The 26041-nt window shown below is 45.2% G+C and overlaps 1 protein-coding gene across 1 annotated transcript in view; it reads right to left on the reverse strand.

The window, feature by feature from the left end:
• Nucleotides 1-26041, reverse strand: part of LOC311113370 (alpha-1,6-mannosylglycoprotein 6-beta-N-acetylglucosaminyltransferase B-like) — a gene marked incomplete at both ends in the record, with an annotated part of 119167 nt that overhangs the window by 11194 nt on the left and 81932 nt on the right. Inside the window, 7 exons of the mRNA XM_084156579.1 lie at nucleotides 4455-4741; nucleotides 6070-6144; nucleotides 8789-8905; nucleotides 9083-9229; nucleotides 9802-9960; nucleotides 17489-17619; nucleotides 19700-19833. Of these exons, the coding sequence (XP_084012705.1) occupies nucleotides 4455-4741; nucleotides 6070-6144; nucleotides 8789-8905; nucleotides 9083-9229; nucleotides 9802-9960; nucleotides 17489-17619; nucleotides 19700-19833 (1050 nt within the window). The remainder of the gene's footprint in view (nucleotides 1-4454; nucleotides 4742-6069; nucleotides 6145-8788; nucleotides 8906-9082; nucleotides 9230-9801; nucleotides 9961-17488; nucleotides 17620-19699; nucleotides 19834-26041) is intronic.

Below are 26041 nucleotides of genomic sequence, written 5' to 3' on the forward strand. Positions count from 1 at the left end.
GAGACACACACAGAGACACAGAGAGAGAGACACACAGAGAGAGACACACAGACAGAGACACACAGAGAGAGACACACAGAGACACAGAGAGAGAGACACAGAGAAAGACACACAGAGACACAGAGAGAGAGACACAGAGAGAGAGACACACAGAGACACAGAGAGAGAGACACAGAGCGAGACACAGAGAGACACACAGAGAGAGACACAGAGAGAGACACAGGGAGAGACACACAGAGAGAGACACAGAGAGAGACACACAGAGAGAGACACACAGAGGGAGACACACAGAGAGAGACACACAGAGAGAGAGACACAGAGGGAGACACAGAGAGAGACACACAGAGAGAGACACACAGAGAGAGAAACACAGAGAGAGACACACAGAGAGAGACACAGAGAGAGACACATAGAGAGACACACATAGAGAGACACAGAGAGAGACACACAGAGAGAGACACACAGAGAGAGACACACAGAGGCAGACACACAGAGACACACAGAGAGAGAGACACAGAAAGAGAGACACAGAAAGAGAGACACAGAAAGAGACACAGAGAGAGACACACAGAGAGACACACAGAGAGACACACAGAGAGAGACACAGAGAGACACACAGAGAGAGACACAGAGAGACACAGAGAGAGACACAGAGAGAGACACAGAGAGAGACACAGAGAGAGACACAGAGAGAGACACAAAGAGAGACACAGAGGGAGACACACAGAGAGACACACAGAGAGAGAGACACACATAGAGAGACACAGAGAGACACACAGAGAGAGACACACAGAGAGAGACACACATAGAGAGACACACAGAGAGAGACACAGAGAGAGAGACACAGAGAGAGACACACAGAGAGAGACACACATAGAGAGACACACAGGAAGAGACACAGAGAGAGACTCACAGAGATAGACACACAGAGAGAGAGACACAGAGAGAGACACACATAAAGAGACACAGAGACACACAGAGAGAGACACACAGAGAGAGACACACAGACAGTGACACACAGAGAGAGACACACAGAGACACAGAGAGAGAGACACAGAGAGAGACACACAGAGACACAGAGCGAGAGACACAGAGAGAGACACACAGAGACACAGAGAGAGACACACAGAGAGAGACACAGAGAGAGACACACAGAGAGAGACACAGAGAGAGAGAGACACAGAGAGAGACACAGAGAGAGACACACAGAGAGAGACACAGAGAGAGAGACACACAGAGAGAGACAGAGAGAGAGACACACAGAGAGAGACACAGAGAGAGACACACAGAGAGACACACAGAGAGAGACACACAGAGAGAGAGACACAGAGAGAGAGACACATAGAGAGAGACACAGGAAGAGACACAGAGAGAGACTCACAGAGATAGACACACAGAGAGAGAGACACAGAGAGAGACACACAGAAAGAGACACAGAGAGACACAGAGATAGACACACAGAGAGAGACACACAGAGAGAGACACACAGAGAGAGACACAGAGAGAGAGACACAGAGAGAGACACACAGAGACACAGAGAGAGAGACACAGAGAGAGAAACACAGAGACACAGAGAGAGAGACACAGAGAGAGACACACAGAGACACAGAGAGAGACACACAGAGAGAGACACAGAGAGAGAGAGACATAGAGAGAGACACAGAGAGAGACACACAGAGAGAGACACAGAGAGAGAGACACACAGAGAGAGACAGACAGAGAGACACACAGAGAGAGACACACAGAGAGAGACACACAGAAAGAGACACAGAGAGAGACACACAGAGAGACACAGAGAGACACAGAGAGAGACACACAGAGACACAGAGAGAGAGACACAGAGAGAGACACACAGAGACACAGAGAGAGAGACACAGAGAGAGACACAGGGAGAGAGACACAGAGAGAGAGACACAGAGAGAGAGACACAGAGAGTGACACACATAGAGAGAGACACAGGAAGAGACACAGAGAGAGACTCACAGAGATAGACACACAGAGAGAGAGACACAGAGAGAGACACACAGAAAGAGACACAGAGACACAGAGATAGACACACAGAGAGAGACACACAGAGAGAGACACACAGAGAGAGACACAGAGAGAGAGACACAGAGAGAGACACACAGAGACACAGAGAGAGAGACACAGAGAGAGACACACAGAGACACAGAGAGAGACACACAGAGAGAGACACAGAGAGAGAGACACACAGAGAGAGACAGACAGAGAGACACACAGAGAGAGACACACAGAGAGAGACACACAGAAAGAGACACAGAGAGAGACACACAGAGAGACACAGAGAGACACAGAGAGAGACACACAGAGACACAGAGAGAGAGACACAGAGAGAGACACACAGAGACACAGAGAGAGAGACACAGAGAGAGACACAGAGAGAGACACAGAGAGAGACACACAGAGAGACACACAGAGAGAGACACAGAGAGAGACACAGAGAGAGACACACAGAGGGAGACACACAGAGAGAGACACAGAGAGACACACAGAGAGAGACACAGAGAGACACAGAGAGACACACAGAGAGACACAGAGAGAGACACAGAGAGAGACACACAGAGAGAGACACAGAGAGAGACACAGAGAGAGACACAAAGAGAGACACACAGAGAGACACACAGAGAGAGACACAGAGAGAGACACACAGAGAGAGACACACAGAGAGAGACACAGAGAGAGACACACAGAGAGACACACAGAGAGAGACACACAGAGAGAGACACAGAGAGAGAGACACAGAGAGAGAGACACAGAGAGAGACACACATAGAGAGAGACACAGGAAGAGACACAGAGAGAGACTCACAGAGATAGACACACAGAGAGAGAGACACAGAGAGAGACACACAGAAAGACACACAGAGAGAGACACACAGAGAGACACACAGAGAGAGACACAGAGAGAGAGACACAGAGAGAGACACACAGAGACACAGAGAGAGAGACACAGAGAGAGACACACAGAGACACAGAGAGAGAGACACAGAGAGAGACACACAGAGACACAGAGAGAGACACACAGAGAGAGACACAGAGAGAGAGAGACACAGAGAGAGACACAGAGAGAGACACACAGAGAGAGACACAGAGAGAGACACACAGAGAGAGACACAGAGAGAGACAGACAGAGAGACACACAGAGAGAGACACACAGAGAGAGACACACAGAAAGAGACACAGAGAGAGACACACAGAGAGACACAGAGAGACACAGAGAGAGACACACAGAGACACAGAGAGAGAGACACAGAGAGAGACACACAGAGACACAGAGAGAGAGACACAGAGAGAGACACAGAGAGAGACACAGAGAGAGACACACAGAGAGAGACACACAGAGAGACACACAGAGAGAGAGACAGAGAGAGACACAGAGGGAGACACACAGAGAGAGACACAGAGAGACACACAGAGAGAGACACAGAGAGACACAGAGAGATACACAGAGAGACACAGAGAGAGACACAGAGAGAGACACACAGAGAGAGACACAGAGAGAGACACAGAGAGAGACACAAAAAGAGACACACAGAGAGACACACAGAGAGAGACACAGAGAGAGACACACAGAGAGAGACACACAGAGAGAGACACAGAGAGAGACACACAGAGAGACACACAGAGAGACACACAGAGAGACACACACACAGAGAGACACACAGAGAGAGACAGAGAGAGATACAGAGAGACACAGAGACACAGAGAGACACAGAGAGAGACACAGATAGAGACACAGAGAGACACAGAGAGAGAGACACAGAGAGACACAGAGAGAGACACAGAGAGACACACAGAGAGAGAGACACAGGAAGAGACACAGAGAGAGACACACGGAGAGAGACACACAGAGAGAGACACACAGAGAGAGACACAGAGAGAGACACAGAGAGAGAGACACACAGAGAGAGACACAGAGAGAGAGAGACACAGAGAGAGAGAGACACAGAGAGAGAGAGACACAGAGAGACAGGCATGAAGTAAAAAAGGAACCGAAGATGAAGAAAGGAAAAATATGTCGAGCAGGAGGGTGATGAAGAGAAAGACAAGGAGAAAGGGAACGATAAAAGAGGAGGAAGACAGTAAGATGAGTTGGCGTTGCTATGACACTCTTATCATCTTCTGCTGTCACTACAGATCTCTAGATGGCAACGACAAGACACCTTACATCACTGAGAAGACTTTGAACCTGACATCCTTGCTATAGCTGTTTGAGTATTACAACCACAGACATCCCTTAGGGAACTAACCACCGTATGGTACCATTTGAGAGAACGGAGAGCATTGTGCGTGTTTGTATGATTGTTAGTGACATGTAGTGATTGTGTGTTTCGAATGTGTGTATATGTGTGTGTGGCTGTTTGAAATATATGTCCAATGTGTGTGTGTGTGTGTGCATGAGCACGGCTTCATGTGTGCCAAGGTGCCACTCACCCACGGAGGGCCTCCTTGTTATTGACGAAGCGGAACAGCGCGGGCTCACACACCAGTTTGGCACGCTGGCACGCCTCCACACATGACTGGCCCTCCTGGGATGCCAGCAGCCTCAGGGAGCTGAGAGGGGGCCAGGAAGGGGGGGCGCTGGTGTTGGGGGCCCAGGTTAGGGCACTGGAGTTGGGCAGCAGGACAAATTGAGGCCCAGGGCTAGCCGGACTACTAGACCCCAGCTTGGAGTAGGAGGAGTTGGCCGGAGGGAAGGGGGCCTCGGGGGTGCAGAAGTCCTGGAGGGATGGAGGGAGAGGAGAGAGAGGGGAAGGGGATGTTGAACAACACAACACATAGGTAGTGCCTATTTGTTTCTGGGTGCCGAGATTACATTATACAGCATGTGGTACTCTTTTTGACAGTGCAAACGCACACACAGACACCAAGTAGATACGCACACCCACATACACACATTGTCACTCCCACACTATACCACAGAAGGTTGGTGGCACCTTAATTGGGGAGGACAGGCTCGTGGTAATGGCCGGAGCGGAATTAGTGGAATGGTATCAAATACATGGTTTCCATGGTTTCCATGTGTCCGATGCCATTCCATTCGCTCCGTTCCAGACATTATTATGGGCCGTCCTCCCCTCAGCAGCCTCTACTGCACTATACAAACATGAAAGCCAACATTAATCAAAGCCCGCTGACACTTTTGCCTTTAGCTGTAAATACATCTACATTTCCAAACACTTCAGGGCATCGTGGGACACAAATACAAATAAACAGCCGTTTCTCTAACCTCCCCTATCCTGCACATCACTCTAAATAATCTCCCATCAATCCTTTACCTATTCCCTGACAAAACTCATCTGGGTCCAACAGCACCAGAGAGATAACTCGTTTTAAACATGAAAGAGAACCAATTTGACATATCGGTCTATCAAGTCAGCCAGACCATTTTAATAGCAGTTCTGATAACATTTTTCAGACACATTAAACAGATTAGAGCAGAAATATCAGTTCAGTCTGATAGTGACAATTCAGTTCAGTTACTGTCTGTGTCGGCCCTGCCACTCAATAGGAGATGGAGGTAGCAGTGGTTTCTAAGGTCTGAGATGTGTGGAGATGTGTCAGTGAAAGAGAGCGATCCGGCTCTACGTATTTTACTGGTTTGTGACCCACTGACACCGCCCCCGGTTAGAGGGGAATAAAGCAGCCCAAGTGTAAACAAACACAGGAACTTTATTTAAACACACTGAGGAAGATGAACATGGGGATGGTTCTGTAATGGACAGAAACAAAGAGATACCTGGGAACGGCAGGTAGCTTAGTGGTTAAGAGCGTTGTGCCAGTAACTGAAAGGTCGCTGGTTTGAATCCCCGAGCCGACTAGGTAAAAAAAATCTGTCGATGTGCCCTTGAGCAAGGCACTTAACCCTAATTGCTCTGGATAAGAGCGTCTGCTAAATGACGTAAATGAATATGCTATACAGGAGATAAATACACTGGCCTGAAAAGATATGCAGAATGGGATAGAATAACAAGTGAGTGTGTGATAATATGTTTTGGGAAAAATAGACACGGTTGAGTGCCTGCATGTGTGTGCATGGTGAATCTACCTGATGCTGTATGTAGGCGTGTACCCTCTCCAGCATTCCCTCGCAAGTGTACTCATACGGTAGGTATGGCTCGACCTGCAAAGACACATACACACAAATTCCCACAGATCAGAACATTTCCTCAGAATGCGTTGCTAGGCAATCAGCATAAAAACACTAAATTACCATATTTTCCTCATTTAAATATTGTTTTGCCTGTTTCCCCATCGTTCATCCTAATTGCAATAAAAAGCCAAATCTACCCATTAATCACAACAAATAAACGTGAGTTGCGTCACAAATGGCACGTAACTCCCTACATAGTGCACTACTTTTGACCAGGGCCTATAGAGCTCTGTTAAAAGTAGTGCACTATACTGTATAGAGAATAGGGTGCCATTTGGGACGCAACCGTGGCCATTTTGAAGTGGGTTTGGCTTAATTGCAGTGTGTGACTTGTGTGTAAGTAAATTTGTTTGTGTCCCAAATGGCAGCCTATTCCCTACATAGTGCACTGCTTTTGACCAGAGCCCTATGGGTCCTTCTGGAGGCATGTAGGGAATAGGATGTAATTTGGGATGCACTCAGGCTTTGATTTAATTTGCGTAGCTGTACAATATGCAACAAAAGGCTCACCTTTGATTTGTCTGATTAGAGAATAGCTATATTGCTGTAATTCATCAAAATAAAACACAGGCAAAACACACCCACATTCAGACTGGAAACTGTAAATGAAACTAAATTCAATAAACTAACTGGACATTTACTTCCTGATCTACATGGAAATGGAAATGACAAAAATTATCTGAAAATGGAAACAGATTGTTTTAGATTATAGTCCCTCATTGTAATTCATTAGGACCCTGTAACAATGTGGATTCAACGGCTCAGTTGGTTGAAGTATTTTGCTTATAATACCAGAATTGTGTGTTTTCTTTTTAGCATGAGTGACTGAATACATTCTGACTTACAGTATGACACTTGGTTCCCTTTCGAACCAAGTGTCTCTGATAATGTAACAATGTCATATTTCAAGATTAAACACAAATGGTTATGTTAAACTTTTCCATTAGGAACACATGGAGCCTGAACGTACAGACTTCATATTAATGATGGATTCCCTCCAGCTTTAAGAATAGATCTAATGTTCTAAATCTCACTTGTAAATGATACATCACTCAGTAAATCATTTTTTAAATACAAAATCTTAGCCGGAAAATGTTTAACTGCATGTGAAATCTGACTTTTCCAATTTCAAATAAAGAAAAGCAAATATGTAGAGAGAGGATATACGAAAAGGTTACACATCACAAAACATAACACTTTCTGAATCATTTATATAAACTAGCACATAAATATGCCTCAAAATATTTGCTTTGGTCTAAGCAGAGAGAGGCACAGTCTCACCCTCCCTGCCTCCCATTTATTACAGAGGGATAAATATGAAGACAACAGGTCACGTTAAGAGAGAACGAGAGAGAGAAATAGAAAGACAGACAGAGAGAGAGGGAAAGAGAGCAGAGAGCGAGAGAGAGGGAGAGTGAAAGAAAGAGAGAGACAGAACAAGAGAGAGAAATAGAAAGATAGATGGAGAGGGATTTATATGAACATGAAGAGGTGTCAGCCGGTAGAGATTGCTTTGGTCTGCATGGCTGAGCATGTGGAGCCGCCCTGGACAGAGAGCCAGCCCACAGACACACAGGGGGAGTGTGCAGTCTCCAGTGAGGGGTGAAGTGGCCCATCAGCCATCTATCACTGGAGTGACGGTCAGACAGACAGACAGGGCAGCCAACTTTTAGTGGAGTGACATACAGACAGACAGACAGACAGACAGACAGACAGACAGACAGACAGTGCAGACATCTCTCAGGGGAGTGACAGACAGACAGACAGACAGACAGACAGACAGACAGACAGACAGACAGACAGACAGACAGACAGACAGACAGACAGACAGACAGACAGACAGACAGACAGACAGACAGACAGACAGACAGACAGACAGACAGACAGACAGACAGACAGACAGACAGACAGTGCAGACATGTCTCAGGGAAGTGACAGACAGACAGGGCAGCCATCTTTCAGTGGAGTGACAGACAGACAGGGCAGACAGAGAGTAAGCGCCGGGGCACTGAGCTATGGCATGTCTGACAAGACACAGCAGACAGCAGGAGAGTGGAGAGGGGAGAACACACACACATTTAGAGACACACAGCTATACACACACAGACATGCACATTCAGAGACACAGACACAGACACACATGCACGCACACACACACACACACACACACACACACACACACACACACACACACACACACAAACAACACAGCTTTATAGAGGCATTTCAATCGGCCTGTTTGACATCTTACTCAACTTCTCTCAACCTCTCACACTCCCTGCAGCCTCAAGCTGACTGCAGGTTTCCATTAAGCCACATTTACTGCTAATTACTCCTTGGCTGTGCACACACTGCTTCCTAAGGCTAGCATTGAATACACCACTAAGTCCTAGGTTAAATCATTGCAGCTAGTGCTTCTCCATAGGGAGCTTTCAGAGGTGCATTTGAAGTGCACAGTATTTACTGGATGGAGCGAGCTGTACCCATTCAGTATCAGCGCTGTTATATGTTATATGGTTGTATAATCCTTCCCAGATGCAACATAGTGTGTTTCTTCATTGCCAAGGAAACCAATGAGTCAAGAAAGACATAACTAGAATGTATATAACTGTACCTTGGTATTCATGATCTCTCTGATGGCGGTGTCAAACTCCTGGGAGTTGTTGTAGTCTACTGTCATGACGTGGGGCCGCCCGATGTACTGATCTGCATACGGGTGCTGGGACGACACCTGAGAGGGATGGAGTATAGAATTAGAATTAGTAGAACATTCCAGTTTAAAGCAATATTCTGTGATGTACAAGTGGCACATTTGGTGTACAATCTGGAATGTAGTTTGTTGAATTTCATTGGTTAATTTTCAATTGAAGAGTGGTACTAGATACGGTGTTGACCAATGGGAGCTCACCTCTCTAGACGTGGGCTTGCCTCTGAAGAACTCGTGATTGAGCGAGCTGTGGGGTGGGTGGAACTTGGGCTGCAGGTAGATGCACCCATTGGCTATGGCCTCCAGAGGGGCGGGCCCTTCGTAGGGGAAACCAAACCCGATGAAGAGCTGGTAGGGGGAGACGAAGATGATACTAGTTAGGATAACCACCAGCTATTTTATTAATGCTTGTCAATTGAAAATCCTGCCATTTACAGATACAGCAGGGACTGGAAGGTAACTGTGTGTTGGCCTTGCATAGATGCTGTTGTAGTTAGTGCTGGTGCAACAGTACTGTGTGTGGACCTAGTGTGTGTGTGTGTGTTGTGTGTGAGTATTATGTGTGCGTGCATGGTGCCTGCATGTGTTTGCGGAAGTACAGATGTAGGATCTTAATTTGAGCCAATTTGCTACAGCAGGAAAATAATCCTGCAGCAACAGAAAATGTGAATTATTATGTGGATTATAATTCATGGACATTTTTGTAGGGGTTGATACATATATCGTAAGGGAAAATCAAGTCTGAAATTTCTAAGTGGAAATTACTTCAGAAGCCTTTTTAAACCTCAAATACACTTACATTTCCTTTATTGCAGGACGGTTCTCCTGCAACTGGGTGATCAAATTAAGATCCTACATCTGTAGTGTGTTACCTATTGTGTATGTTGTGTATCATCTAGAGCGTGTGTGTGTTCCAGCACCTTGGCCTTGCGGAGCAGCATCTGCAGCTCGTGTTGGGGCAGCAGGCCGTGGTTCTTGACGTAGGCAGGCACCTCGGGGGGCCGCTGGGTCTCGTAGTACACTGTCCCGTGGACCTCCATGTACCTGTGGAGGATCTGGAGGAAACCCTCCTTACCCTGCTGATAGACAGGGAGAAGGGAAGAGAGAGAGAGAAAGCATGTAAGAAAGTGAATGGGGAGTTGGGGATCGAGGAGAGGACGTGAGACGGTGGAAAAATGTCATGAGTGAGGGAGAAAGGAGAGCGGGAAGAGAAGGAGGGAGAGAGGGACGAGAAGGAGGGAGAGAGGGAAGAGAAGGCGGGAGAGAGGGAAGAGAAGGCAGGAGAGAGGGAAGAGAAGGAGGGAGAGAGGGACGAGAAGGAGGGAGAGAGGGAAGAGAAGGAGGGAGAGAGGGAAGAGAAGGAGGAAGAGAGGGAAGAGAAGGAGGGAGAGATGGAAGAGAAGGAGGGAGAGAGGGAAGAGAAGGAGGGAGAGAGGGAAGAGAAGGAGGGAGAGAGGGAAGAGAAGGAGGGAGAGAGGGAGTAGGTTGAGTTTGAGGGATAAAGTGGATAAGCAAGTGCGATGGGAGATGGGGAGGGAGAGAGACGGAGAGAGAGACAGAGAGGGAAGGAGGGAGGGAGAGATGGAGAGGGAAGGAAGGAGGGAGAGATGGAGAGGGAAGGAAGGAGGGAGAGATGGAGAGGTAAGGAAGGAGGGAGAGATGGAGGGAAGGAAGGAGAGAGAGATGGAGAGGGAAGGAGGGACAGAGGTAATGACGTGATTAGAGGTGATGTGTTAATGGCTGTGTGTGTGTTTATGAGTATACACATGTGGCAATGAGTGTGTGTGTCCGCGTGATAATACAGTATGAGTGTTTGTGTGTGTGTGTATGAGAGGTTGTGCATTCACTGAGTGAGTGTGTGTGTGCTGTGTGAACGTCAGCATCTTCACACAGAGCGAGGCAGAGCCATGGCCTGTTAGTGAGCGCGGGAAGTTTAATGTGACAGGCCCCTTTAGGAAACCAAAAGAGACACACAGTGTCACACTGCCGTGAGCCATCAATATGAATGAGGTGAGGTGCTAGGGATCTGGCAGGGCTTCCTACACACACGCACGTGCGCACACGCACACACGTGCGAGCGCAGGCACGCATGCACACACAAGGATGCACACAACCATACAAACACACACACACGCCACACAGTCATGTGTACGTGTACGCACACAAACACCCTCTCTCTCCATCCCTCTCTTTCTCATTACACACATTTGGCCTCTAGCATCTCTTCCCAGTGCCAGAGAGCGAGGAGCGAGTCATCCATGTAAGGATGCAGGGCAAAGATGCTGGCAGACTGCCAGTGCCACTCCAGGCACCCAGAGGGCAGCAGAAGCAGAGCACATCATTAGCCAGCCAGCACCACCCAGTTCCACTCATCTCCTTACTGGCTGATATGACATCCCTGTCTCTGACCCATCTATGGAGCTCTCACACTTCTACCTATCTGGTTGGTTTATTCAGTGGTTTAGTCGGATGCCCATTAGCTTTTGCCGAAGCATCAGCTACTCTTCCTGGGGTCCACATAAAACATGACACTGATACACTGATACACTGATAGACAAGGACAGTCACACACATTTAAAATACAACAATACAAAATAAATAATAATAACAGCACGAATGTGTGTGTTAGAGTGTGTCTGTGTGAGTCTGTGTGTGTGTTCTCACAGTCCCAGCCGTTCCATCATGCAGTAATGGTGTAGCTCAGCTGGTAGAGCACGGCGCTTGTAACGCCAAGGTAGTGGGTTCGATCCCCGGGACCACCCATACACAAACATGTATGCACGCATGACTGTAAGTCGCTTTGGATAAAAGCGTCTGCTAAATGGCATATTATTATTATAATAATGGGGCCTTAGGAGTATAGATTTTGTAAAACAGCAAGCCTGCCCATACATTGAAATGAATAGATTATGCCCATACATTGAAATGAGTAGATTATGCCCATACATTGCAATTAATAGATTATGCCCATACATTGAAATTAGTAGATTATGCCCATACATTGAAATGGATAGATTATGCCCATACATTGAAATGGATAGATCATGCCCATACATTGAAATTAGTAGATTATAAATAGGGAGTACACATATCTATTGAGGCATACAAGCAAACCACATCAACACACAATAACAGATGTGCTTTCTGGCTGATTCTATACAGTGCATTCATGTGCCCGAGCAACAGAACATCTTTCTTCTGAGAGGCACAACCTTTCAACACAAAGTACATCTTAAGTGGATATGGAGGCTTTGTGTTGTTTGTGTGGGTGTGAGAAGTGCAAAGATGTTGATAATAAAGGGGATGCATTTTGAGGTGGGAGATGTGTGAGAGTGTGTGTGAGCGCGCTTGTGTGTGTATATGTGTGTGTGTTCATCCATGCGCTTTGCCTGTGTGTGTGTAAGCATGGGCACCCTTTCATTGCTAGCCTCATAGCTAGCCTCATAGCTAGCCTCATAGCTAGCCTCATAGCTAGCCTCATAGCTACCCTCCACATCTGAAAAACAAAACAAGCCCTCCCCCAATGTGAACCAACCACAGCCCAGGTCTCCTTATTGACTTCCTGCTTCCTGGATGTTAAGAAGCTTATTGTATCCCTGTTCTATTGTGTGCTCCCCATGTAGGCTGTACTGTAATTGTTAGCCTGCTGCGATCGATGGTTTCCTCTGAGGATTTTCCCAGCCAATTAGGAGATTAGCCAACGCTCGGAGTGCACCAGACACTATGAATTAGAGCCAATGAAACAGAGAGAGAACAACACACACACAGATGTAACCCAGCCTTAGCTCAGGCTAGCTAACCCTTGACCTGGCTTGACTGGGCCAGACCCGACCCATGTTAGTAATGCTAATTATCTAACCTGGACTCTATTCTAAGGAATCAGTTCAAATAGAGCAAGGTTGGGTTACGAGAGTGTGAGAAACGGCCGGGACTCAGGGACGATGAAAGGTTGATTTATACAATAGAAGTCAACCTGAACTTTGTGTGGTGGGTTTGAGTTTGTTTGACTGGGTTTGACGGCTCATAATAATGGCTGCAACGGAGCGAATGGAATGGCATCAAACACATAGAAAATATGTGTTTGATACCATTCCACTAATTCTGCTCAAGCCATTAACACGAGCCCGTCCTCCCCAATTAAGGTGCCACAAACCTCCTGTGACATACAGGTATGAGCATCTCCCCTGTGGGTTTACCAGGAAAAAGCCCTGGAATCTCATCATCACACTGCAGTGTGTACATAGAGCCAGCAGGTAGCCCACATGCACACACACAGCAAGCGAGAACTGACACAGGCCAGCATGGGCAAGTGTGTGTGTGTGTGTGAGGGGAGGGAAGGCATGAACATAATGGCTCCAAAAAACACACTGCACCTGCAGACTTCTATAACTATCTTCCTCTCTAAATACTTCTCTCAATTTCACTCTAACCGTTACCATCTCTCTTTCTACCACTTCAACTCACTCCCCATCTCTCCGTCTCCAACACTCTTGATTTTGAGGAGGCTGGTTGCCAAGACAAGGAGCGGTATCCTTGACAACAAGCACAAGAAGCCCCCTATGCCCATTGGAATACAAGATGGAGTCATGACAATATTGTTTATGGCTTTAGCCTGCCTTACAGGCCCGACTCCCGAGGTTAACATTTCAGAAATCAATACTAGTACTATCCTTTAAAAACCCAGCACACACCTCTCCTCTACTCATGTCTCCATGATACGACTAAGCCCAATACCACATAGTGCAAGCAAGAACTATCGATTTGTTCTACAAATTGTCTCAAGTGACAGAAAGAGAGAGCTGAAGTCAACCCCCCAAAAAACAACTGTTTAGAGAGCGTTGAGATAGATAGAACCACTACTTCATAAAATGGACATGTTAAGTCTGGGTACGCTTCAGTATATTTGATTGGACCAGATGTCCTAGTCTCTCGCCCATTATTCAATATTCAGAAAGACATCTGTGGCACCACACAGCTTCCCAGTCGAATAATTCATTTATCTCTCTCTCTATCTTTTTCTCTCTCTCTCATCACAGACAGCTGTAGGCTAAGATTAGCAGTGGACTATTCAAACCACTTATGTCTCGTCAATTTACCATTATCTCTAAATAAAACATTTCTAGAAGGAAAGGGAAAGGAAGCCACAGTGACATTTTGATAGCAACTTTATGCTAGGTCAAACTGACATTCACAAGAGTCTATATTGTGTATTAGTAGGTATGTGATCATGGAGGAAATGATGAACTGAATGTGTGAAAGGAGGTTTAAAAGAGAGGGAACGGGGCTGGTGTGTTCGACTGAGAAGAGTCTTACCTGGAGCTGTAGTAGAATATATGATCCATCAAGATGCAATGGAGAGACGCATGGGGGGAAGAGAGGAGGGGATAGGAGAGAAGATAAGTGTTGAAGAAGTGTCAAAGAAGAGAGGAGGGGATAGGAGAGAAGAGAAGTGTTGAAGAAGTGTCAAATAAGAGAAGAGGGGATAGGAGAGAAGAGAAGTGTTGAAGAAGTGTCAAAGAAGAGAGGAGGGGATAGGAGACAAGAGAAGTGTTGAAGAAGTGTCAAAGAAGAGAGGAGGGGATAGGAGAGAAGAGAAGTGTTGAAGAAGTGTCAAAGAAGAGAGGAGGGGATAGGAGAGAAGAGAAGTGTTGAAGAAGTGTCAAAGAAGAGAGGAGGGGATAGGAGAGAAGAGAAGTGTTGAAGAAGTGTCAAAGAAGAGAGGAGGGGATAGGAGAGAAGAGAAGTGTTGAAGAAGTGTCAAAGAAGAGAGGAGGGGATAGGAGAGAAGAGAAGTGTTGAAGAAGTGTCAAAGAAGAGAGGAGAGAAGAATACGGAAGGGAATAGGGAATCGAGTTAAGGAAAGACAAGAGAAAGAAAAAATAAATATTCAACTCTATCTGTCATGTATTACATTTTCCTCCTTCTGTTCCTATAAAGCGGCAATTGCTCAATATTCACACACAATTTCTAAAACATCTTCTGTCTCGTCTCGCGATACAAGACTCAACTATTGAATAAAAATCCATGGGAATTGCCGCTTGCAAACAGAAGCAGAGAGGGAAAAAAGCTACAGCTAAGCTACGTCTTCATAATGCTTGAAACAAAATCCAGTTTGAGTCTCTCCCTCATCGAATATGCACTGTGAACAACCAGTCTGCCTTTGAAGGGAAAATTGGCTGCGAATTAAAGCTGTATGATTCTGTCAAATGTATCCACATGTGTGCCAAATGTAATATCCTCTCTAGATAGTAGATACATGGCATGTCGATCGTTTTATCTGTTATGCAGTTAACAGCTCTGTTCTATTGGTTACATCTCTGTAGTGAATACCGGGGGAGTTAGAAGTGTGTGTGTGTTTATAGGGGTGTGATAACATAGTGTGGATGAGAATGTGAATGAGATTGTAACTCCTCTAGTAGTTTATATGAATTTAACCTCTTGTTCTTGACCGCAGCAAATGGAAATGGGCTGGTTTAACAGGGTATGATTCTCATCCATCTTGAGTCTGTCTGTGTGTCTCTGTCTATCTATTGCCTGGTCTGTGTGACTTGAATTGCCAAGTGGATTGATTCCCCCCAAAATATGTAACCTTTATTTTGAAAGGGAAGACATATTGAGACCTAGGTCTCTTTTCCAAATGTGCCCTTTATAATACAATATAAACACAAAATATAATATAATATATATATATATATATATATATATATATATATATATATTATTCTGAATAAAAATATAAACGCAACATGCAACAATTTCAACAATTTTACTGAGTTACAGTTCATATAAGGAAATCAGTCAATTGAAATAAATAAATAAAGCCCTAATCTATGGATTTCACATGAATGGGCACCCACTTGGGAGCCAGGCCCAGCCAATCAGAAATACTCCTCAGTTTCATCAGCTGTCCAGGTGGCTGGTCTCATGCGATCCTGCAGGTAAAGAAGCCGGATGTGGAGGTCCTGGGTTGAGAGGCCGGTTGGACATACTGCCAAATTCTCTAAAACAACGTTGGAGGCGGCTTATGGTAGAGAAATGAACATTCAATTCTCTGGCAACAGCTCTGGTGGACATTCCTGCAGTCAGCATGCCAATTGCATGCTCCCTCAAAACTTGAGACATCTGTGGAATTGTGTTGTGATACAAAACTGCACATTTTAGAGTGGCCTTTTATTGTCGCCAGCACAAGGTGCACCTGTGTAATGATCATGCTGTTTAATCAGCTTCTTGATATGCCACACCTGTCAGGTGGATGGATTATCTTGGCAAAGGAGAAATGCTCACTTATAGGGATGTAAACCATTCCCACGGGGGGAAAAAAAAGAGCGTCTGCTAAATGACTAAAATGTGAATGTAAAATGTAAACAAAATTGTGCACAAAATGTGAGAGAAATAAGCTTTTTGTGCATATGGAACATTTCTGGGATCTTTTATTTCAGCTAATAAAACATAGGACCAACACTTTACATGTTGCGTTTATATTTCTGTTCAGTATATATATTGCATATACACACATTAAAATAGAAAAACACAGTCATGCTAAGCACAAATAAAACATCACAAATCACCTAGAAAAACAGTTGCATTCCTCCATAAATAAATTCCCAATACTTTAAATTGCCCGAACGGCACCAGAACATCAAGATGAAATGTATTTAGAATTTTGTTCCAGCAATACAGTGCATTAAAACTAAAAGCAGATTTTGCTAGCTCGGTGGAGACCCTAGGAACCTCAAGAGTTAACCAATCCTGTGAATGGATTAGGCAACTCAGGTGTCTATACTTCACACAGCAAAGTTAGATAAAACAACAGTTTATGAAGTATGGCCTTGGAAAGAAAAAGGGAGTAACGTAAGATCTACGGGTTTTTAGCAAAGTCCAGCCAACCTTTTGATACAGGATACAGTGAGGAGTATCAAAACTGTCACCTGTAACAAAACAAAGGGCACTATGGTAGATGGCATCCAAAGGTTTAAGAGTAGTAGCAGCTGCTCTTTGATAAATAATATCACTGTATTCAAGAACAGATAAAAAGGTTGACTGAATAATCTGCTTCCTACTGCTTAGAGAAAGGCAAAATCTGTTTCTGTAGAAAAAGCCAACTTTAAATCTTAGCTTCTTAACCAGCTCATCTATATGTTTTTCAATACAAATGCCTAAGTATTCATTCTAAGAGCACATGGATGTTAAGGGTGAAATTTAGAGTATGGGCTGGATGACATAAAGCATCTCTAGATTAAAGATCAGATATGCTTTATTCATGAAGGGAATTTTAATAATTCTACTAAAATCTAAAAAGATTTGACCCCCCGGCACTTTACCCAACTACGTATAACTTTCTATATGAGTGGGATAATTATCTCTCTGCACGCAGACCTAGGTTCAAATAGTATTGGAAATCTTTCAAGTACGTTAAGTGTTTGCTTGAGCCTGCCTGGATTGCCAGGTGGGCGGGTTTGCACTTTTGGGACTATCCCGTTGCATCGGGCAAGCTAAATCAAGTACAGCTAAAGTATTTGAAATAATAGATATTATTTGAATCCAGATCTCTCTGTGAGCCGACTGTGTGTGTGTGTGTGTGTGTTTGTGTGTGTGTGTTATGCGTACCTTCCACATGCTGGCCTCCTTGCCGTAAACCACGGCCATGTTGTTGACCTTGTTCTGCATGATGCTCCTCTTCTCTGTGTTGTTCAGCTCCTCAGACACAAAGCCCATGAACGAGTTGTCTGGAGTGTGGGCTGAGGAGAGGAGGAGAGAAGGGTGAGAGAGAGGGAGGAGGGGAAGGGCAGAGTGAGGGGGGGAAAAGAGTGAGACAGATACAGCAGGGAGAGAAGAGATAGAAAACCCAGGTATAGACCCTCATCTCATTTGAACTTGAGCTAAACAATATCCTCAGTGAAATGTGAAGAGGTGCTACTGATATTGATATGACCTGTGCCTCGGTCTGAATCTAATATGCTAATTCAAAAAGGTATTGTAAGTGTGGCTATTCAAAAAGCTGTCTGTATGCTAAAGTCCAGCGTTCCATTTCTATAGCAGGTGTGCTAAAGCTAGGTGGATTCTGCAGGCATCCATAGCATTACAATGCTGAGTGTTTTGGCTTGTATTGTGGGTGTATTATAGCCAGGTGGATAGGTAGAGATGTAGGATCTTAAATTGAGCCAGTTTGCTACAGCAGGAAAATAATCCTGCCACAACAGGAAATGTGAATTATTATGTGGATTATAATTAATGGACATTTTTTTGTAGGGGTTGATACATTTTTCGTTAGAGCAAATCAAGTCTGACATTTTAAATGGGAATGACAAACTTTAGTAGCCTTTTTAAATCTTGAATACATTACATGTTTGCATTTCCTTCTGTGCTGGAAAATTCTCAGCAACAAATGAGTGATCATTTGTACTGGTGGTGCAGAATAGATAGCGATGCTAAGTGGTACTGTGGAGGATGGAGTGAGAGAGGGTGGGTAAAGTCAAGTTCTCAGTCAGCTCAATGACATGCTATGAAAAGCAGAGCCAGTCAGATAGTCAAGACCAGGGCTCTATAATGGTGGAATCAGACTGTGTCCCACTGTGGCCTCCTAACTGTCCCATCACTGTGGCCTCCTAACTCTCCCATCACTGTGGCCTCCTAACTGTCCCATCACTGTGGCCTCCTAAGTCTCCCATCACTGTAGCCTCCTAACTCTCCCATCACTGTGGCCTCCTAACTCTCCCATCACTGTGGCCTCCTAACTCTCCCATCACTGTGGCCTCCTAACTCTCCCATCACTGTGGCCTCCTAACTCTCCCATCACTGTGGCCTCCTAACTCTCCCATCACTGTAGCCTTCTAACTCTCCCATCACTGTGGCCTCCTAACTCTCCCATCACTGTGGCCTCCTAACTCTCCCATCACTGTGGCCTCCTAACTCTCCCATCAATGTGGCCTCCTAACTCTCCCATCACTGTGGCCTCCTAACTCTCCCATCACTGTAGTCTTCTAACTCTCCCATCACTGTGGCCTCCTAACTCTCCCATCACGGTAGCATCTAACTCTCCCATCACTGTGGCCTCCTAACTCTCCCATCACTGTAGCCTTCTAACTCTCCCATCACTGTGGCCTCCTAACTCTCCCATCACTGTGGCCTCCTAACTCTCCCATCACTGTGGCCTCCTAATTCTCCCATCACTGTGGCTTCCTAACTGTCCCATCACTGTAGCCTCCTAACTCTCCCATCACTGTGGCCTCCTAACAATCCCTCCTAACTCTCCCATCACTGTGGCCTCCTAACTCCCTCCTAACGATCGCTCCTAACTCCCTCCTAACTCTCCCATCACTGTGGCCTCCTAACTCTCCCATCACTGTGGCCTCCCAACGATCCCTCCTAACTCCCTCCTAACTCTCCCATCACTGTGGCCTCCTAACGATCCCGCCTAATGATCCCTCCTAACTCCCTCCTAACTCTCCCATCAGTAGTATGGGACTTGGTATTCAATAATAGTGAACTAACCTTTTTAATAGGCCATTTTCCAACAGCAAATAACATTGGAGCCCCCAAAAAGCATATGGCTCTATTCAGGTCCTAATTGACGCCCTCTTCCCAAAACACCTAATGTTTGCTGACAGCTTCATGGGTCGTGCTTTGCCTCGAACCCTCGCACCCCTCCCCCTGAATCGCTATAGTATAATGCTGACTTTTGTGTCCAATACTGTGGTATACTGAATCAACAATCTGAGACTAGGAAATCTTACAGATGGTGCCTTTAATCATAGTCTCTGCAACCATCCATTGTGTTGTAATAGTAATGAGTGATAATCCATATTGATGTATACTTACGGAACATAGTCATGTACTGTCTGGAGTTGAGGTTCCAGTAGCCCCAGTTGGTCCTGTAGCCGTGCAGGGTGGCGTAGTCCTCGTGGTTGTAGGCCGGCTCTGTCCCGAAGGTGTCAATCACACGGATGTGGCACCTGAAATGAGGAGCACATTTTAACACGACACCACAGAGCAATTTACACAACTGACATTTCCTGTCAAAAGTGGGTACTGGCATAAAATGTGAGATTAATTTAATCATCAATTACATATCTGTACATGCTGAAAACTGATGGAACTTGTCAGAACAGCTAAAGCCCGACTTCTGAATGCTTGTTTTTGACATGAATGTTTCGTGTGAATGTAAATAATAAAATAAATTACATATCACAATAGATTTTTGGACAGCATTTATTATTTCAATAATGGCCACAATGCATCACAACCGCTCTTTGTCCCCCAAAGCATTTGTGTTTTCTCAAAGGCCGTAATCACAAGTGGAGAGACAGGGATAGAAGACGGACTTGGTGTTGGTTGATCGGTTTTTCCTTTCATCCACTGTACCGCACGTCATGTGTGTGTGTGTGTGTGTGTATTTGTCTGTTTGTCTGTTTGACACCCTGTCTCCGTGTGTGCGTGTGCCTGTTTAAGAAGCGCTGTTTGTCTGTTTGACAAGCATTGTGTATGTGTCTGTCAAGAGAGAACACAGAAAAGCAACGATGGTTCAATCCCATCAATACCAGTCTTCAAGACACACAAGGCTGAACATACTATCAACACTATGGAGACAAAAGCTCCCTATGGAACAGTAGTTAAGTAGAAGTTAATAGCTAGCTGTTGCTCTGTTGATGGGAGAGGAGTAGCAATCATTTCTGTTGTTCCAAAGGCTACCAAGTGTTCTTTGGGAGCTGAGATGGAAAACCAAGTAAAATAAGCAGAATTAAAACCCAGTTTACCCTCTCAGCAATTTAAGGGCAGGTAATTGAGCTAGAAGTTGCTTGGTAAGGTAACGGCTATGGGGAATACTGAGAAATGGGGTAATAATGTATACTTGGAAATTTGCGCCGTGAACACCAAACTATCTCTTGGAATCAAAGAAACATGGTAACATGGTAACTCATGGTAACTCACTGATTCCCTACACACACTCGAAAGCACTGACAGTTCTGCTCTGGGCTTTGCCAGTCTAGTGAGTGTTAAATTATGCCACTGTCTGAGCTCAGGGAGGATTAGTAGAAGACCTGAAGACCTGTGAGTGCCCAGGGCATTTCCATCGAAAAGGACCCACGAGCACCAACATGTGAAGTTCATTGGAGCATATCAAATTGCGTGTCAAATGAAAGATAAGAGTCTATATTTTGGGGAAATTATGGCATAGATACATTTCTCAACCATTTTCCATCTTAAAAATCAGACATAAGTAAAGGCTTTTATTTATGGATAAACAGATGGAAAAGGGGTCTTAGAAAATATACCAGAAAAAGTCTTAAGGTATCCGAAATACATCAACACACAAACATGTTGACATAAATACCCCTGCCAACTGATATCAAAACGCATATTTAGTTTTGGAGATATTGTTTACCTTCTGCACGTTTAAGAAATATTGCCTTGTGCCTTGTATCATGGCTCAAGCTAAGACCCAGATGCAGACACAGGAGGCGGATAGTACGAGTCTCAGAGTTTATTACAGTACAAGGGGAAGGAAATTGGTAGGTCAAGGCAGGCAAAGAGTCATAATCCAAATCAGAGTCAGGCAGGTACAGGACGGCAGGCAGGCAGGATCAGGGTCAGGACAGGCAGAAAGGTCAGAACTGGGAAGACTAGAAAAGGTAGGACTTGACGGGAGAAGATGAACTGGCAACAGACAAACAGAAAATGCAGGTATATATATGTACATGAGGTAATGGGAGACACCTGGTGGGGGTTGGGGACAATCACAAGACAGGTGAAATAGATCACCACCTGGCGTCCTACCCTGGGACATACCTGGTTGACCGGGGTGTCGAAGGTGGATGAGGGCTGGGTCCAGGATATTCCTGGCGGGGACCCAACACCTCTCCTCTGGGCCATAACCTTCCCAGTCAACCAGGTACTGGAATCCCCTGCCTCGAGGTTGAACACTCAGGAGGCGCCTCACCGTGTATGCAAGATGGCCGTCGATGAGACTGGGGCTGATATTCCGGGCATATTCCACCCACACGAGTTGCTGGCTCCAGGTGGTGGGATTGGTGGAGACGAGGCAACGAAGAGTCGTCTCCAGGTCCTGATTGGTTCGCTCCAACTGGGGATGAAAACCAGATAACAGGCTGGCCGACGACCCAATGATGGTGCAGAACGGCCTTCCAGATCCGGGATGAGAACTGAGGACCATGATCAGAGATCATGTCGACCAGAAGTCCATGGATCCGGAAGACATGCTGCAACATGAGCTGGGCCGTCTCCTTAGATGAGGGCAACTTAGGAACAGGGATAAAATGGGTGGCTTTGGAAAACCTATCCACCACCGTAAGGATGGTGGTGTTGCCCTCTGACGGAGGGAGACCCGAGATGAAGTCCAAGGATATATGGGATCAAGGGCGGTGAGGAACAGGGAGTGGTTGAAGGAGGCCAGCCGGAGCTCGCCGCGGAGTCTTGTTCTGCGTGCACACAGTGCAGGCGGCAAAGAACGCGGAGACGTCAGGAACTATGGTGTGACACCAAAAATTTTGTCGGCCGAAAGCCAAGGTCCGACGGGAGTCAGGGTGACAGGTGACACTCCGACGTCCGAGGCGTCAACCTCCACCACGAACTGATGGGACGGGTCCGGATGGATTAAGATGGGAGCTGAAGTGAATCGCTGCTTGAGGTCTAAGAAAGCACGGCCAGCTGCTGGAGAACATATGAACGAAACCTTTGGAGAGGTGAGTGCAGAGAGGGGGGAAGCAAGGGTGCTGTAACCTCGGATGAAACAACGGTGGAAATTAGCAAACCCCAGGAAACGTTGCAGCTGCACTCTGGTTGAGGCCATGAGGTGGGGGTTGGGAACAATCACAAGACAGGTGAAACAGTTCAGGGTGTGACATTGTAATACCTTTACCAACAACCCACATATTTTAAAGATATTTTTCTAATTTCTCTCCTTCATGTGGCGGGAGGATAATGCGAGTTCACAGAAGTAACAAGTAATGGTAGACATACCAATTAGTTATAGTGATTTTACTGATGTACATTTTGTTTATGAATTATTAAGTGATTAAACTCAATTTGGTTACCAAAATTACCCAAAAATCTATAATGGAATTACTGCAACTGAATTGGATGCAATAGGAAATCATAATAGTCACAAACCTCAGTTGGGTCACCTGCTACTGTTCTCCTTTCCACTGGCATACTGTTATGTTCAGCTGTTAACTTTCTTTGTCTTTCTGTTGTCTGGTGGTCTAACCAAGAGTGTTAAAACAGTCTGAGTCTGGACAACCCCTGCGCATCTCTCTCTCTCTCTCTCTCTCTCTCTCTCTCTCTCTCTCTCTCTCTCTCTCTCTCTCTCTCTCTCTCTCTCTCTCTCTCTCTCTCTCTCTCTCTCTCTCGTTAATGTCACCTCTCCCAGCTCTTAGTGACACCTACCCATGAGCCCCCTCTCCCTCCATTTACTTTAACCAGTATCCTCACCCATGGACGTTGAAATGTAGATGAAATTTGGTCAGGCCACCCTGGCCTTGATGTTAATATCCATGGACGGACCGGACTGGACCAAATCTGAACCTATCATAGACGTATGTTTCACAAGTTTGGATAGCACAGTACAGTATAGTGCAGTACAATAGAGTACAGTACAGTGAGTAGAGCACAGTAGAGTACAGTCCAATACAATACAGTAGTACAGTACAATACAGTACAGTAAAGAAAAGTAGAGTATAGTACAGTAGAGTACATTATATTGTACTGTACTCTACTCTACTGAACTATACTCTACTGTACTGTACTGTACTGTATTCTACTGCACTGTATTGAACTCTGCCCTACTCTACTCTGCTGTGCTGCATTGTACTGCACTGTACTCTACTGTACTGAACTATACAGTACTGTACTCTACTGTACTGTATTGTACTATAATCTACTGTGCTCTACTGTGCTCTGCTGTGCTGTGCTGTCCAAACTTGTGAAACAGAGAATGACATCATATCCATAATTATGCATTTTGGTGTAGTACAGATCAGGGATGTAATTCCGTTACCGTAATTCTGTTTTCCGGGTGTAAATCCACTTCACTTACTTACTTCAATAACAAAAATAGATTTTTTCAAACTCAAGGTATCATGTCATAGCTGACACCCCATTTTTTCTGCAGACATCTTTGAATCTTAATTCGGAGCAGATATTTATTACGGTTGCATCTGCACAGTTATTCCACTCAATCGTTTTTGCATAGCTGTATAGTTTGTTAAACTTTGAAATCAATGGTTTTTGTTTGGCATACATTTGAAAGTGAAAAAACAGAGTCAAAGCGTAATTCCGTTACCGTGGGATTGCCCCCCACTCTATCTGCCCTGAGCCATGAACCTACCAAGCAGTGTGCGCGTGTGGATGGATGGATGGACCCATGGTTTCTCCTAATTTGAAACAGCGCTGAAATGTTATGCTAGAATCAGTTTCAGTTTTTCAAGTAAACACATTAGCACTTGAAGCAAAGCTGCAGTCTATCGATAACATATTTTCCAGAAAAAATGCAAGTTAGAATCTTATATTTCCATGTATAGCTCATAACTCGTCTGTATTCCTGACTAGTTGTCACCAAGGCCCCCTTGACAGAGTGTGTGCAGTGTTTCCCTTGGATTTTTTTCAGCAGCGGTGGCAGAGTTGGTTTTTCTTTCAGTGGTGGTCACGATTTAGCAGTGTGTGTGTGTGTGTGTATGTGTGTGTAACTTCCCCTTCTAACACTGTGTTCCAGATTCACTGGCTCCATTTCTAAGTAAATCATATTCACTGCGTTAAGACAACAGCCTACACCATGGGCACTGTGACTCATACCATGTAATCACTGGGTATTGTTCCGCAACGTTGTTCGGACGTTATTACTGTGTTGTTATTGTGTCAACACGACAGCAAAGCTTGCTAGGCCTATATTCGGAGAGTGTTTACTGTGTGTGTATTCAAGGCGTTGTTTTGATGCTAATTGGCTATTTTCAAGCACGTAAACATGATTTATACACATTTCATTGTAGGCATAATATCTTTACCATACTGCACAAGGTGATGCAGGTATTTCTGTGACACAGAGAATTAGATCGTCAGCGATATATCTCGAAGGGAGCGTCTGAAGACGGCACCTCATCTGCACCGGAGCGTCTTAAAAAGTGCCACGCTTATTTGAGCAGCTGTAAATCAAGGGGGCCGCTTTCACAGAGAGAGGGGTGTCATGAAACATTGATGAGAGATGTAACTTTCAGTTCCGCCTCGCTCCCTCCCTCCATCCCTCCCTCCCTCCCTCCATCCCTCCCTCTCTTTCTCCATCCCTCTCTTTCTCCCTCATCGTCTCCAAAACGGGATAATTTTCCGGCAACTGATAAGATTACCCTGGAGGTGTGGAGGGATGGAGAGAAGAAGGAGGAGGGAGTTACTGGGTGGAATATCTGGTAGCATATCTAGCAGAGGATCAGTGGGGACTAATCTTGGTTAAATTGCTGCTTGTAGAGGGAACGGTCCCTAGGAGAAGACAGGGTGGGAGGCTGTCACCCACCACTGTTCCCGTTTATGTTTAAACCACTGACATAGATAAATATGTGTTCTACATCACAAAGCACTGACATAGATAAATATAGTGCAAAAATTATTAAGAACACCTGCTCTTTCCATGACAGACTGACCAGGTGGATCCAGGTGAAAGCTATGATCCCTTATTGATGTCACTTGTAAATCCACTTCAATCAGTGTAGATGAAGGGGAGGAGACAGGTTAAAGAAGGATGTTTAAGCCTTGAGACAATTGAGACATGGATTGTGTATGCGTGCCATTCTGTCACGTTTGTTGAAGGACGGTTCAGACCAAGGCGCAGCGTGAAATGCATACATGTTTATTACAACGATAAACACACAAACAAAATAACAAAACAACGTAACGTGAAGTCCTCAGGCTAAACACAAAACAAGCCTCTACACGGAACAAGATCCCACAGCTAATGATTGCAAACAGGCTGCCTAAGTATGATCCCCAATCAGAGACAACGAACGACAGCTGTCTCTGATTGGGAATCACACCTGGCCAAACATAGAAATAGAACAACTAGAACTAAACATAGAACATGCAACATAGATCTCCACACCCTGACTCAACATACAAGAGTCCCATAAGTCAGGGTGTGACACATTCAGATGGTGAATGGGC

Source organism: Coregonus lavaretus (genome assembly GCF_964263955.1).
Source record: "Coregonus lavaretus genome assembly, chromosome: 40".
Lineage (NCBI taxonomy): Eukaryota > Metazoa > Chordata > Actinopteri > Salmoniformes > Salmonidae > Coregonus > Coregonus lavaretus.